At 38.5% G+C, this 14,393-nt stretch overlaps 1 protein-coding gene across 5 annotated transcripts in view; it reads left to right on the top strand.

Moving 5' to 3' along the window:
* The first annotated feature begins 72 nt into the window (after window positions 1-72).
* Window positions 73-14,393, top strand: part of VTI1A (vesicle transport through interaction with t-SNAREs 1A) — a 279,816-nt gene continuing 265,495 nt past the window's right edge. For 3 of the 5 annotated variants that reach the window (XM_088132261.1, XM_088132266.1, XM_088132263.1), the window contains exons 1-2: window positions 75-319; window positions 1,995-2,053. In XM_088132261.1, the coding sequence (XP_087988387.1) occupies window positions 226-319; window positions 1,995-2,053 (153 nt within the window). In that variant the 5' untranslated portion in view covers window positions 75-225. Of the gene's footprint in view, window positions 320-1,994; window positions 2,054-14,393 lie in introns of all 5 variants that reach the window. The other 2 variants (XM_088132264.1, XM_088132265.1) reach the window with 2 other exon arrangements.

The following is a 14,393-nucleotide window of genomic DNA, read 5'->3' on the forward strand; positions in this document are numbered from 1 at the left end:
TGGGGTAAATAGGATAGCGGAACCCTAGAGATAGAGCACCCGGGAAGAAATTGTTCACAGGACTCAATCCGGAAGTCTGGCTGTGACAGGAGGAGAGAGAGCGGCTGAGTTGAGAGTTTGGTGTTTCGGCGACTGGAAAAAGGCGAGGATTTCGTCGTTCGCCTCCGTTTTACGGCGGGCAATTTGGCTCAGGTCTAGTCTTTTCTCCCTATTGCTGCTGCCATAATGTCCTCTGATTTCGAGGGCTACGAGCAAGACTTTTCGGTTCTTACCGCTGAGATCACGAACCGAATCGGGAAAGTCCCCAAGTTGGTAGGAGGTGAGTGATGGCGGTGGTGGAGGGTGGTGGCGACAGTGGCAGCCCTTTGCATCTCCCCAGTTGATGTCACTGCCTGCTGCCCACCTGTCACGACTGTGGTCCTCTCGTGCCTTGATCATTTAGTTAGCATGGCAATGCAGGAAGAGCCGTGCTGGTCAGACCAATTGTCTGTTTACCCCAGGATTCTGTTTTTCACAGTCGAGGCGTATGGGATGCCCACAAGAAGGACGGTTACTCTCCTCCTCACAAGATGAGTGGGATGGCTTCCTGAGATAGCCTTTTCTTTGACTCAGTACAGATACAGCTCCTTGTTGTTTGCCTTGCCCTTAGCTAAGATTGCAGATCCTTGTTTCTAATTGTTAGCCCTGCAACGTAATCCAGACAAGAAGCACAACCAGGAATACTAACTCTATCTTTATTGTAAGGTTATACTAACAGAATCTTGCAAGAGTGAAAACATTTCTCCCTTCCTTTCCTTTTATTCTCTGGAAAACTAGGGAGGGTCCCTTCTGAAGCATTTCCCACACTCTCCCTCCTTCTGTGGGCTGAAATACCTTTTGCATGCTGGTTGTCCAGTCTGCAGCTCTCCCTCCTGTCTCTCAAGGTCATTCCCATCTACTATTATGCTAATTTTGTATTTCAGTATCAAGTTCTAAAAAATAATCACTATTACTTAACTATGCTTTTTAGCTGCTGATAGGAGAATATGCTGTTATAGAAAATCTCTCATTGGCCATTTTATATGGCTCACTGAATCACAGACTAGCTAATCAAAGTTTAGCACATCTCATTTTATGTGGTTAGTTTATAGTTCACAGAGAAATGCAACCTTCTCCCCAAAATTGGGTTAACTGAATAAACTGTGATTAAGCTAACCATGTGTAAGTGGATTGTGCAAACATGGCCATTACATATAGCACAGTTACATGGATTCCTGTTTAGAAAGCCTTGCTGAATTCAGTGGTGTAAACATCCAAACAACATATGTAAATTCCTACAATTCAGTCTGATCTTAGGTAGTACAGTAACTGAACTGGACAGGATAGAAGTTTCTTGTGGAAGACTTTTAGGATTTTGAAATTACAACGCATGTGCCTCCCTAGAGGCTGGAAACCATTCTGACCATTTTAGATCCCTTTTCAGTATCATTCTGAAGTTTAGATTGCCTTATTTTCTGTTCCCATTTCCCTTTATGATTAGAGTTTTACTTCATACCATATAAATCTGTGCTTCAGAAATAAGAGGATAAGCTAAAAATTCGAGCAACAGTGCCATCACAGACTGCCTTGCCAAATGCATGGGTAACAAACAGTTACCATGTGCCAAACACGAACTATGTACCCACAGAAGAGATGCTCCTATTATGTCCTTAAACTAACTTGCAACTCTCTGGTGACTACATGGACTTGTCTATGCAATTTTCTGGCAATAGTGTGTCCATGCAATTTTTTTTACCAACAGTATTGAAATGATTTGCCATTGCTTTCTTCTGGAATGTCTTTCAACTTCCTAGTCTAGTCTACAAGTGTGCAATTTTCTGTTGGTCTCCCATTAAGTACTAACTTAGCCCAATCCAATTAGCTTCCAAGTTCTTGCAAAATTGGCCAGGTCAACATTAACTATGACTCTGACAATAGAAATGTTGTTCAACTAAGCATCTATTATTTTGTTTTAGATGAGAAGAAGCAGTTGGTTTCAAATGTGGAAAAGCAGCTGGAAGAAGCAAGAGAGTTGGTAAGTTGTGGAAATATTCAGTTGTTGATATTAGAGGAACTGAGACTGGGAAGAGTTTTGCTTGCATGTCTTGTAGGAGAAGAACCGTTAGTCTATGGTACCCCAAAATTAAAAGGAGTTTGGTAGCATCTTCTCAGACTAACACATTTTATTAAAAAACATAAGCTTTCATGAACTACAGCTCATTTTATTGTAATTTCTTAAAACATGTTGTATTTGTTAAGACTTTCTGAAATAGATGAGCTCTTCCATTTCAGACCTTCAGATAATTTCAGGCTATTTCAGAATAGGTCTTAAAATCACATTTTTAACACATTACAGTTGTTAATTAATAAGATACTTGCAGTCTGTCTTATGTGTAACCTGCACCTGCATGAATGCCCTATCTTCCCTTCCCCCATATCATCCCAATTTAAATTCTGCATCAGTTTAGCCACTCCATGCATGAGCTCATGAAAGCTTATACCTTTAATAAAATTTGTTAGTCTGGAAAGATGCTACCGGATTCCTACAGATTATTTCATGCCTTGGGAGCTGATAGCCAGAGTCAGGAAACGAGAGCAAACAGGAATAGGGGAGATTTGCAAGATAATTGGTGAATTTGGGGAGCTTGTTTAAGGGGGGTTATTTGCATAATTGGGTAAGGCTGTATGGTCTTTTTATGACTAAGCAGGATGTGTCTGCTTGCTTGCTGAGAACAGTCTGAGCTGGAGGGTCTTATAGATGCTGATGGCTCATTTATCAGGTGATGGAGTAGCATTCCTTAGCCAACAGCTTAGTCCCAGCCAGCACTCTTTAGAAAGAGAGCTTGTGACCTGGAAGGCAAACAGATTGTTTGTTGTTTACAATTTTTACAGATTGTCTGTTGTTTTACACTTGTTACAGATTGTGGCATTTGAGAGCTTGTGACCTAGAGGGCAAACAGATACAGGAGGAGTCTTGTGAGGGTAAAGCACAGTGACCTGTGTTTTCTACAGATTAAACATCAAGGTTAAATTAACAATTGTGTGGAGAATTCAGGCCTCAGTTTCTGTAAAAATTTAACATAGGGGCTATTGTTTAGGTCGAACAATTTCTAAAGAAGAAGGAAACCAAGTTATTAGTAATAACTACAATGAAAGCAAGGAAGATGTCCTTTCCAGTATTATGTAAAGTGTAAGTTGTCTGACTTTCTGTCTGTTGGGCACAGGTTGTAGGTTTATGTTCAGTGCAATGAACTCCTGGCTCTCAGGGATCAAGTCAGTTTCTTGGAACCTGAGGTTGCTGTATTGCTGATTCTTAAAAAGCCAGAGAGATACTTATAGCTTCCAGGATGTGGTACTTTCTGCTACTCCCAGGATAATAGTTCCCTTGCTGTCACAAAGAACAAGGATCTTGGAGAAGGAGGGTATTGTTTGGAGGATGAGGGAAATGTTTCTTCAGAAGTGACAAAATCCTTGGTGATGAATCCACATCAGTTCACAGTCACTCACACCTTAGTCACTTCTCATCTTGATTACTGCAATGCAGTCCACATGGGGGCTGCCCTTGAAAATCATTTGGAAATTTCAGCTGGCCCAGAATGCAGTGCAAGGTGCAGTGGCTTCTAGCAGGCTTCTGGGTGCACTTCAAGGTGCTGGTTATCACCTTTAAAACACTACATGGCACAGGATGGGCATGCTTTGAGTCCTCTTAGTGTAACAATGCTATCTTACGGGCCCCAGGAGATGTGCCATCTCTGTTGCAGTGCCTGCTTTGTGGAAGCAGCCTCTCTCCAGAGATCCAGACAGCCCTGACCCTATTAGGCATTTGGAAGGCTGTAAAAACTTGGCTTATTCCCTCAGGCTTTAGGGCTGGGTTGTTAGCAGAGCCCGATACAATGAGTCTGCAATTGAAGATAATGTGCGAGATGCATCAGCTTTTGTATTCTGTATTTATTATGTCTGTTTTAAATTGTATTTTAATTGTATTCATTGGTTTGTATTATTAGCTGCCTAGAGTTATTTGCTTAAGGTGGGTGGCTATATAAATTTCCTATATAAATAAATGCTGATGGCTTGAAAAGGGGATTGGCTAAATTAATGCAGAACAGAACCTTCTTGGTTGGGGGCAATATGCTTCCAAATACTCATTGCAGGAAAATATTGTTGAGAAAGGAAATCTCCCTCTCCTTGTGTGAACAGCTCACAGGCATTTGGTTGGCTGCTGTGAGAAACAAAATGCTATACTAAAATAAGCATGGCTTGATCTAACAGGGTTATTCTCATGTTCTTACTGTACTCACATAACCACTAAGCCATATTATGTTTAGATTTAGCATTCTTGTTCAAATCAGTAAATGGTTTTGAATTGTGCTCCATATCTCAGTCTGTCTAAATATCTCAATATTATCATAGTTTGTTTCTTGCTTACCTCGTCCAGGTAAGGTTCCTTATTGCAGGGAGTTTTCTGTGATTATTCAGTGTCTCATTAGTCTCAGATTAATAGCAGTGTTAATAACAAGTGTATTGTGCAAGCATGTTATAATAAATAAATAATAAATATAAATAAATAAATCTAAGATGATGCCTATCTGGAGAGTAGTGGTGGTTCATAGGTACAGTGGGGCAAAAAAGTATTTAGTCAGCCACCAATTGTGCAAGTTCTCCCACTTAAAAAGATGAGAGAGGCCTGTAATTTTCATCATAGGTATACCTCAACTATGAGAGACAAAATGGGGAAAAAAATCCAGAAAATCACATTGTCTGATTTTTAAAGAATTTATTTGCAAATCATGGTGGAAAATAAGTATTTGGTCACCTACAAACAAGCAAGATGTCTGGCTCTCACAGACCTGTAACTACTTCTTTAAGAGGCTCCTCTGTCCTCCACTCGTTACCTGCAGTAATGGCACCTGTTTGACCTTGTTATCAGTATAAAAGACACCTGTCCACAACCTCAAACAGTCACACTCCAAACTCCACTATGGCCAAGACCAAAGAGCTGTCGAAGGACACCAGAAACAAAATTGTAGACCTGCACCAGGCTGGGAAGACTGAATCTGCAACAGGCAAGCAGCTTGGTGTGAATAAATCAACTGTGGGAGCAATAATTAGAAAATGGAAGACATACAAGACCACTGATAATCTCCCTCGATCTGGGGCTCCACGCAAGATCTCACCCCATGGGGTCAAAATGATCACAAGAACGGTGAGCAAAAATCCCAGAACCACACGGGGGGACCTAGTGAATGACCTGCAGAGAGCTGGGACCAAAGTAACAAAGGCTACCATCAGTAACACACTATACCTCCAGGGACTCAAATCCTGCAGTGCCAGATGTGTCCCCCTGCTTAAGCCAGTACATGTCCGGGCCCGTCTGAAGTTTGCTAGAGAGCATTTGGATGATCCAGAAGAGGATTGGGAGAATGTCATATGGTCAGATGAACCAAAGTAGAACGTTTTGGTCTAAACTCAACTCGTCGTGTTTGGAGGAGAGAGAATGCTGAGTTGCATCCAAAGAACACCATACCTACTGTGAAGCATGGGGGTGGAAACATCATGCTTTGGGGCTGTTTTTCTGCAAAGGGACCAGGACGACTGATCTGTGTAAAGGAAAGAACGAATGGGGCCACATATCCTGAGATTTTGAGTGAACACCTCCTTCCATCAGCAAGGGCATTGAAGATGAAACGTGGCTGGGTCTTTCAGCATAACAATGATCCCAAACACACCGCCCGGGCAATGAAAGAGTGGCTTCGTAAGAAGCATTTCAAGGTCCTGGAGTGGCCTAGCCAGTCTCCAGATCTCAACCCCATGGAAAACCTTTGGAGGGAGTTGAAAGTCCGTGTTGCCCAGCGACAGCCCCAAAACATCACTGCTCTAGAGGAGATCTGCATGGAGGAATGGGCCAAAATACCAGCAACAGTGTGTGAAAACCTTGTGAAGACTTACAGAAAATGTTTGACCTCTGTCATTGCCAACAAAGGATATATAACAAAGTATTGAGATGAACTTTTGATATTGACCAAATACTTATTTTCCACCATGATTTGCAAATAAATTCTTTAAAAATCAGACAATGTGATTTTCTGGATTTTTTTCCCCATTTTGTCTCTCATAATTGAGGTATACCTATAGTGAAAATTACAGGCCTCTCTCATCTTTTTAAGTGGGAGAACTTGCACAATTGGTGGCTGACTAAATACTTTTTTGCCCCACTGTATGGGCAAGCTGACGAGATTAAACAGAAATGTGTTATTTTTGAAAGGATAGATATATAGATATCTTTTACAGTATGTGTTGCTTTTGTATCCACTTGTATATGTAATTCTCTTGTTTTCTTCTGTAGTTTTTTCAGTCCCCTGCCCTCAATCCTACTCTCTCTCTCTCTCTCTCTGTATGTGTGTGTATGTATGCCCTTGAACTGCTTCTTTCTACACCGTATATCACAGTTAATTTGTCATCCTTTTTGCTACTTTTTCCCTAATCAAGAGACACTTCTGAACTCTTATCTCTTCAGTACCCCCTTTCATTTTCCACAAATTCTCTGTACCCAATGTTTCTATTTTTTCTCTTCATATATTTTCTTTTTATGCCTATCGTTTTATCAGCTATACCTTAAGTCTGTCAGCATTCATTTCTCTGTTAACTTTCTTTTTCTTCATTGTGCATGTTCTATATGCCACCATCTGTTAACTTTTCATGGGGTGCTCCAGCTTTGTTTTCTATGTTGGTATAATCTTTTCATTTCTTTTAAACTGAATATATGAAGTGCACTTAGAACTTTGACCCTTGCTAAAAATGTAAAATATAAACCATTACAGCACATAGTTCTTGTACCAGTTAGATTTGTATTCTGATATAAACTTGTACATGGTAATTCATTAATGAAAACATGGCTATTTTTGTGTCAGCTGTTTAATATAATCAGAGGTCTACAGTTTTTATAGTCTTTTAAAACTCATGGTTGTCAACACCCTGTCCTTCCACTTATCATTAGTATCACAGTTTGCCTCTATATAAGATTAAATGAAATTCCTTTGCTGCCTTTCTAGCACCAACAGAATAGGTGGGGTTTGGTTGCCGATTGAATGCTGCATGGCCTAAGAAGCCATTGTCAGCTTCTATTGTGCCAAAATAAGAAGTGTATTTACTTGGCTGCAAACCTTAGAATTTGGAGCAAGGCTGCATATATTTACTTGTTGGATTTCTAAAGTACCCTGAGACAAAATCAAGAATACTTCTCCAAATCTGAAGCTGGAGAGGCTCTTGCTAGCTCCTTGGCTCTGTTCTATGCTAAGGTGTCCAGAAGGACATAAACTAATGAAATGCTTCCTTTTCCTGTCCCGTTTTGTACCACCAAGACTGGCAGGAAAGCAGAGGTTTGTCTTGCTTAACAGAGAGTGATTGCACAACAACAAAAGAAGAAGAAGAATTGATTAAACTTGCATGCTGCCTGACTCTCAATGACTTTGGGTGGCTCACAACAATCAAAGAAATTATAATAGAATCAATAAAACTTAAAAAAGATAAGAGATGGCAAACACGATGAAGTGAGGGGTCTCACTCTCCCTTGCCAAAGGTCTGGGTGAAGAGCCAGGTCTTCATGCTTCTTCTAAGCAACAGCAAAATGGGAGCCATCTGGATCTCAGGGGGAATCTTGTTCCAGCAGGCAGGTATTGCTACAGAGAAGGCACACTTCTGGGACCCTGAGAGATGACATTATTTAATCGATGGAACCCGGAGCATGCCAATCCTGCAGGATCAAATCAGCCAGGCAGATGTTGTAAGAAACAGGTGGTACCTCAGGTAACCAGGCCCTATGCCATTTAGGGCTTTATAGGTAACAACTAGCACCTTGAATCACATCCAGAAGCAAACCAGCAACCAGTACAGCTTGTGAGGCAGAGGTGTTACATGGGCATACTGAGGCATACTCATTACTACTTGAGTTGCCAAATTTTGGACCTGTTGAAACTTCCTGGTGGTCTTCAAGGGCAGTCCCAATTAGAGAGTATTGCAGTAGTCAAGCCGCAAGGTGACAAGGACACAAATGACTGTCTGAAAGGCCCTCCAATCATGAAAATATCATGAATAAATACATTGGAATATAAGTGTAACTGTAGAGAATGAATGGTTATGTCAACCTGTTCATGTATGTGTGTGAATAGCTTGCTTTTAAAAATCTGTTGGTGGGTTCAAACATCACACAAAACCATAATGAAGTTTTAGATTAGTAAAGAGTGTTTGTTTATAATTTATAAGCAAGGATCAGCATGGCTTTATCTAGTAAATGAAAAACAACAAAGTTACATTACATTTTAGCAGGCAAGTGGAAGAGAGTTGTATAACAAAATAAACCACTCCAGCTTGTTAATGTAAATATGTATGCTGCTTTCTTAGCTCTATATTACATGACTCCTTAATTAAAGTCAGTGTTTTTTCTAGATTAGGTGTGTATCTGAATATAAAGCACTTGCCACTTGTGATTAGCAGTAATTAGGATTTAAAACTCTGCTTGGTAATTACCTGTATATTGTGGGACTTCCATGGAGGGTGAAACATCTAGCAGCATAATTTGTAAGAGGTCCTTATGAAGGTCCTCCATGGCAGTGCCATTGGCATAGTATTTATGCATATGTCACAGTACATATGGTGGAAGCTCTCTAGGAAACCACAATGTAGATTCACAGCTTCATATAGAAGCTGTAATAGTTGAGTTCATGTATAACACTAAATCAAAACCATTTAACTGCTGATCAAGTCACAGGCTATGCTTAAATGACACACTAAGCCAAAAATAAACAATTATGGTATCATTTTCTATGGGCCAAGTCATTATGCCAAAATGCCACAATTCTCTTGTTTCTAAAAGTAGTTCTTGGTTATGTACAACTCTACTGTCATTTTTTTTAGTTTTCTGCTTCTAGCATGCTTTTACTTCATAGAGTAAGTCTAAAGCAGTGATGTCATAAAACAAAATAAAATGCCAAATGAAACAACCATGCCTTTTAATCATAAACTGGATTTAAAATGTTTTAAGGAGTCAATGTACTTTTAGCAGTACCTGAGGGAAGAATATGGACATCAAGTGAGCTTCTTTGGGGAGGGTATTTTATAGCTGTCATGCCAGAACCAAAAAGGCTTAGTCACTTTAAATGAAATTAATCTGTACTACACTTCACTTGTGTAAAGGTTTGGTGTGTTATGTCAATTGGATTAATATGTGGAACACTTTGCCTCTGAAAATAGATTTTGCAGAATGTTTGTTACTTTTGTTGAAGCCAGAACTTTTTTTTTTTTTTAACAGAATGAGTTTGTATGTTTTCTCTGATCTATTATAAACATTATTCATTAGCTCTGATTGCTGAGCTGGTAAGAGTTGCCATGCAACTTGCTGTTTTTTTTTTTTTTAATTCTTCTAGTGAACTGTTCTGCTGCTTAAGGTGTTAGTGAAACCTCCACTTGAATCCTGCTCATTATGATTTAGCTTTACATGTGAACCAGGTTACCGTGAGTTAATAAACCATAGTTTCAAAAGTCCTGATTTAGCATTATGTATAAATGTGGTTAGTCTGTCAATATAAGAGGTTCCTTCTAATCTACATATTATGTATATAGATATTTATAATCTATTTATAATTATATTATAGATTATAAATATCTATATATTTATAATTATAAATAAGTCTAAACTTTTAGGGTATTTATGTGCCTTAGCATTTATTTTATATATCAATGTGAATTCTATAAAATCATTTCCCAAGTAATTCTCAATATTAAAACAATAACAAAATACATACAAGTAACAAAATCATAAAACAAAAAGGATAATATATGAGTAAAGATCTGATAAAACTTTAGCATTTAAATAATCAAAGACAGTTGAAGAATTTTTTATCTGCTACCAGAAGGAAATTGGAATAGATGTCAAGTTCTTGAAGAGCAGGGTATAAATCCCAGAAAAAGGAAGAATTATTCACACACCTTGTAAACAAATTTATAACAAAAGCTCAATATGTATTTGATAGATTACAGGTATGTTGTATTGATAATTACTGTATTGTGGTGTTGGCAGTTTGCATATCCATTTTATTACCGGTATGGACTAAGAACCATAAAGGTTGTTAATGATATACATTACAGAACAGTGAAACTCAATAGAATCTGCTGTTGAGGTTTATGTTGTATCTTCCTTTTCAGCCTTATTTTCAAAGATAAATTTGTTGAAACTTTTCAGTTATTCTGTAAAGAGATTTGCTGGTAAAAACTGACATTTGCTTTATTGTCTTAGATTTCACATTTAATTGTAGACAAGTATAGAATGAGGCTAAAGTGTTACACAATTAAAGTTTGATCACAGCTTGAAAACCTAATTTCAGAGTGATACAATAACACAAATTCACCAAGTATATTTGGACTTTGAACTATAGCTGTAGTTCCAGTTCACACAATTTACTATTTTCCAAGTATTTAAGTGAATCAGTGGTATTAAATAAAAGAACCAAATGGTGAACTTCTTAGTTTTCAGCTCCATAATGTAAGATTTGTCCATCATATCCCTCTAAGTAGTATGTTTAATCTCTGCTTTAGTTTTTTTATTAACATATATGATACCAATTTTCTCTTTCATAAGTGGTAAAGGTAAATTATTAATTATAAAAAGCTTGATAACTAAATATTTACAGGACAAACTATCCTTCACCTTTAGCCCTTTAATAAAAAAGAACTCTTGTTATAATGTAATACCAAAATACATTTTTGGGGAACAAATCACTCACACTTACTTCTCTGTTCAAAAATAATCCTCCATTTTAAAATGGAATGAGTAAAAGTTAAGCTAACAGCATATTATTTTTCTTTCTTCTTGTGTCATAATATGAAAAAAATGGCTGACTCCTCTCAAAGATTAAAAAGAATATCCCATTTAACAGTTCAAGCCTAATAATTATCTTCATTGAATATATTTTGTTTTTCGCTTAGGCTGTTTTTTTTAAATCTCACAGCTAAAACAGATGCTTAATGCAGTTACTGATTTTAAGGAATTACCTAATGGTGATTAATCTGATGGCTTGCATATACAAATGAATTTTAACAAAACTGGTTAAGGAACACAACTCATCAAAAGGGCTTCTGGAAAAGCCTGCAGCAGAAATAAAATCTGAAACATTGCCTCTGCAGTTCTTACTCACAAGTACTATTTATTTTATTTATTTAGAAAAATTGTATTACTACTGAACTCAAGCAATTTGTAATGATATGTGGGACAACCTTGGGAGAATGGGCCCATGGACGCTGCTTAGGGAACGTTTAGATAAGAGGCAGTATAGCCCACAACTGGATAGTGGGCGGAGCAAGAGACTCAGAACAGACAGACCCTCCCTAATCTCGGGCTGTAAAGGAGATGGGGGGAGAACTGTACTTTGAGACTTGCAAAATTTTTAGCCTTACTAGGTAGAGCAGACAGGAACATGACCAGATGAACTAATTCATTAACTAATTACTTATTATTAATTATCATTAATAATTACAATATAATAATATAATATTGTATATTTGTATTGTATAAATTATCATTAATAATTACAATCATTAATACTTACTGTACTTGCAAACAATTGTCTAACACCGAATTATGTGCAACATGTATGGAAATAGCAGGTTTGTGATATTCAACCATAGGTACATCATGGAAGAAGTAGATGTGGAGAATATGAAATATGTCATTTTCAGATAAAAACTGAAGAACATAAACATAAATAGAGTCACCAGGTTCTTATTGACTCTTAACATTAGTGAATCAGTATATATCACAATATATAGTGAATAATATTATTATATTGTTATATTGAATAAAGTATTCTACTTTATTGTAAGGCTACGTTAACAGTATCCTGCAAGTCTGAAAGTACAGTTCTCCTTTTGTACAGTATACAAAATAATTAAAGAAAAATACAAAACAAAACAAAATACATACCACTAAAGCAAGCTAAAACAATTAAATGGGAATAAATATATCTACCAACTGGGATCTCTACTCATCCTGACCAAGTGGTAGGAGAGTCAGATCTTAAATACTTTTCTAAGGGCCTGCAGGGTCAGGGCCAATCATATATTGGGGGATCCCACAAAGTGACATAGTTTCACAGAAGGCTCATGGAGCTGAAATATGTGGGATTGGCAGATTAGAAGGCCCCACAAATAACCTGGTCCTATGCCATACAAGGCTTTATAAGATATAACCAATACCTTGAATTGCACCTGGAAGCCTATAAGGAGCCAGCACAACTGATGGACTAGAGGTGCTACATGGAAGTAATGGAAAGCACTCACTAGTACCATGCCACTGCATTCGGACTAATTGAAGCTTCTGAATGGTCTTCAAGGGCAGCCCCCTGTAGAGTGCAATGCCATAATTCAGTTGGCATAAGTGGCCATGAGCATGTACCCACAATCCAGGAGCAGGTAAAATTGGCACATAAGACAAAGCTGTGCAAAGGCACCCCAGGGTCCTAGCCACCACCTCCTGTCCAAGTAGGACATGATGGAATGATAGTAAGTTCCTTTACTAAAAGAACAGTTTAGTAAAGAAGAGAAGATGCAGTACTATCGTAAATTAACCAGTGAACTGAGAACATCAATCCTGGTTAAATGACTAATAAAATGATACTGTTGTTTTTTTGTGATATAATTTTCTGACATGAGAGAAAAAATTCCAAGTATTTTTGATTTTTCTATGGTTTATTGGCTACTAATTTCATTCAGATGATAGTTTCCACAACACACCAGAATCTCAGGAAAAACCTCAAGCTTCCTCTGGAACCTGACTAGGTATCTGGGCAGACCAATCAAATAGGTCCAGCCTTCCTGTGGCAGTCTCACCATGGCAGGGAATGATGACATTTTCCCTCAACTCCAGATCAAATTGCCACTGCCTCAACAGGACAACCAGGTTCAAAGTGTAATCACCATTATATGTCAGGCCCTCAGTGGCCTGGGTCAGGTCCATGACTGCCATGTTGGCCATAAACACTTCAGCCAACTCTGACTCCACTTCCAGGAAAGGCAAGTTGAAGGCCCTCAAGACCATAAGTATTGGGAACTTCACTGCCAATCCAACCACAGAGTCAAGGATCTTGGGCAGGGAAGTTGCTGCCTAGCAGGAAGGCTGGTACAGCAGCAACAATCTCATCTGATCCACAGAGCCCAATTTAACAGAATCTCACACCCAGTCATCTGTGGAGCCACACCTTTAGCCGCTGCTAGGGTATCTCAGATCATTATAGCTACTCCTCCAATCCCTGCTTTGGTATCTCAGATGATGCTACACCCAACCTCCCACCAGGCATATTTCTGAGAAGGCAACTCCTTCCTCCATGCCCAGCCAAGTCTTGGTAATGCATACCAGGCCAATCCTCTGATCCATGATTAAATCACAGATAAGGGAGGCCTTACTACTTCTAAACCTGGCATTTAGAAGCAGCAACCCAAAGCCTGGGCCTCTGAAGGTTCAATTACCAGGGCTTGAGGATGAGCACAGGGGGCTGGAACCAACTCCAGGTCCATGTTCCCCAGCAGTAGCTGTTTCAAAAATAAAGTTACAAAACTGTTAATAATTATAATCTAGCACTTAGATTTCATGAAGCTCATAATGTTGACATGTAAGATCATCAGTAATGTGTTATTTTAGCTCTTAGATATCTGTTTAAAAGGGACTGTATGAGGTGGGTTGATCTTCCATATAGAATTAGAAGTCCAGCTGGAGAAAATAATTTTTGAATGAATATTTTATTAATCTGAATTTCTTGTATCATAAAGCAAATGTGTGTTCCTTTGCAGCCACACTTTGAATATTTCTATATAGATTGGATAGTTTTAACTGTATTAAAATCATTAAGGCATATACCATTATAAGCGTGAAATTCTGTTCTGTAAGTTAACCCACAGAGTGGAGAAATTAGTTTAAAAGTTAAATGTATTAATGCTTGCCAATTCTTTGGTTTCCTGTTAAAAAACAATGTTGTGTTGTTTAGTCGTTAAGTCGTGTCCGACTCTTCGTGACCCCATGAACCATGTTGCGCCAGGCCTTCCTGTCCTTCACTGCCTCCCTGAGTTTGCTCAGTTTCATGCTCATTGCTTCAGTGATGCTATCTAACCATCTCATCCTCTGCCGTCCTCTTCTCCTTTTGCCTTCAATCTTTCCCAGCATCAGGGTCTTCTCCAAAGAGATCTCTCTTCGCATTAGGTGACCAAAATATCTGAGCTTGAGCTTCATTATCGATCCTTCCAATGAGCAATCAGGGTTGATTTCCTTTAAGATTGACTGGTTTGACCTCCTAGCAGTCCAGGGGACTCGCAAGAGTCTTCTCCGGCACCACAGT

This window comes from Python bivittatus, unplaced genomic scaffold (genome assembly GCF_059951505.1).
Source record: "Python bivittatus isolate LINGU-HERP-01145 unplaced genomic scaffold, Pbiv_v1 ctg000980_np1212, whole genome shotgun sequence".
Lineage (NCBI taxonomy): Eukaryota > Metazoa > Chordata > Lepidosauria > Squamata > Pythonidae > Python > Python bivittatus.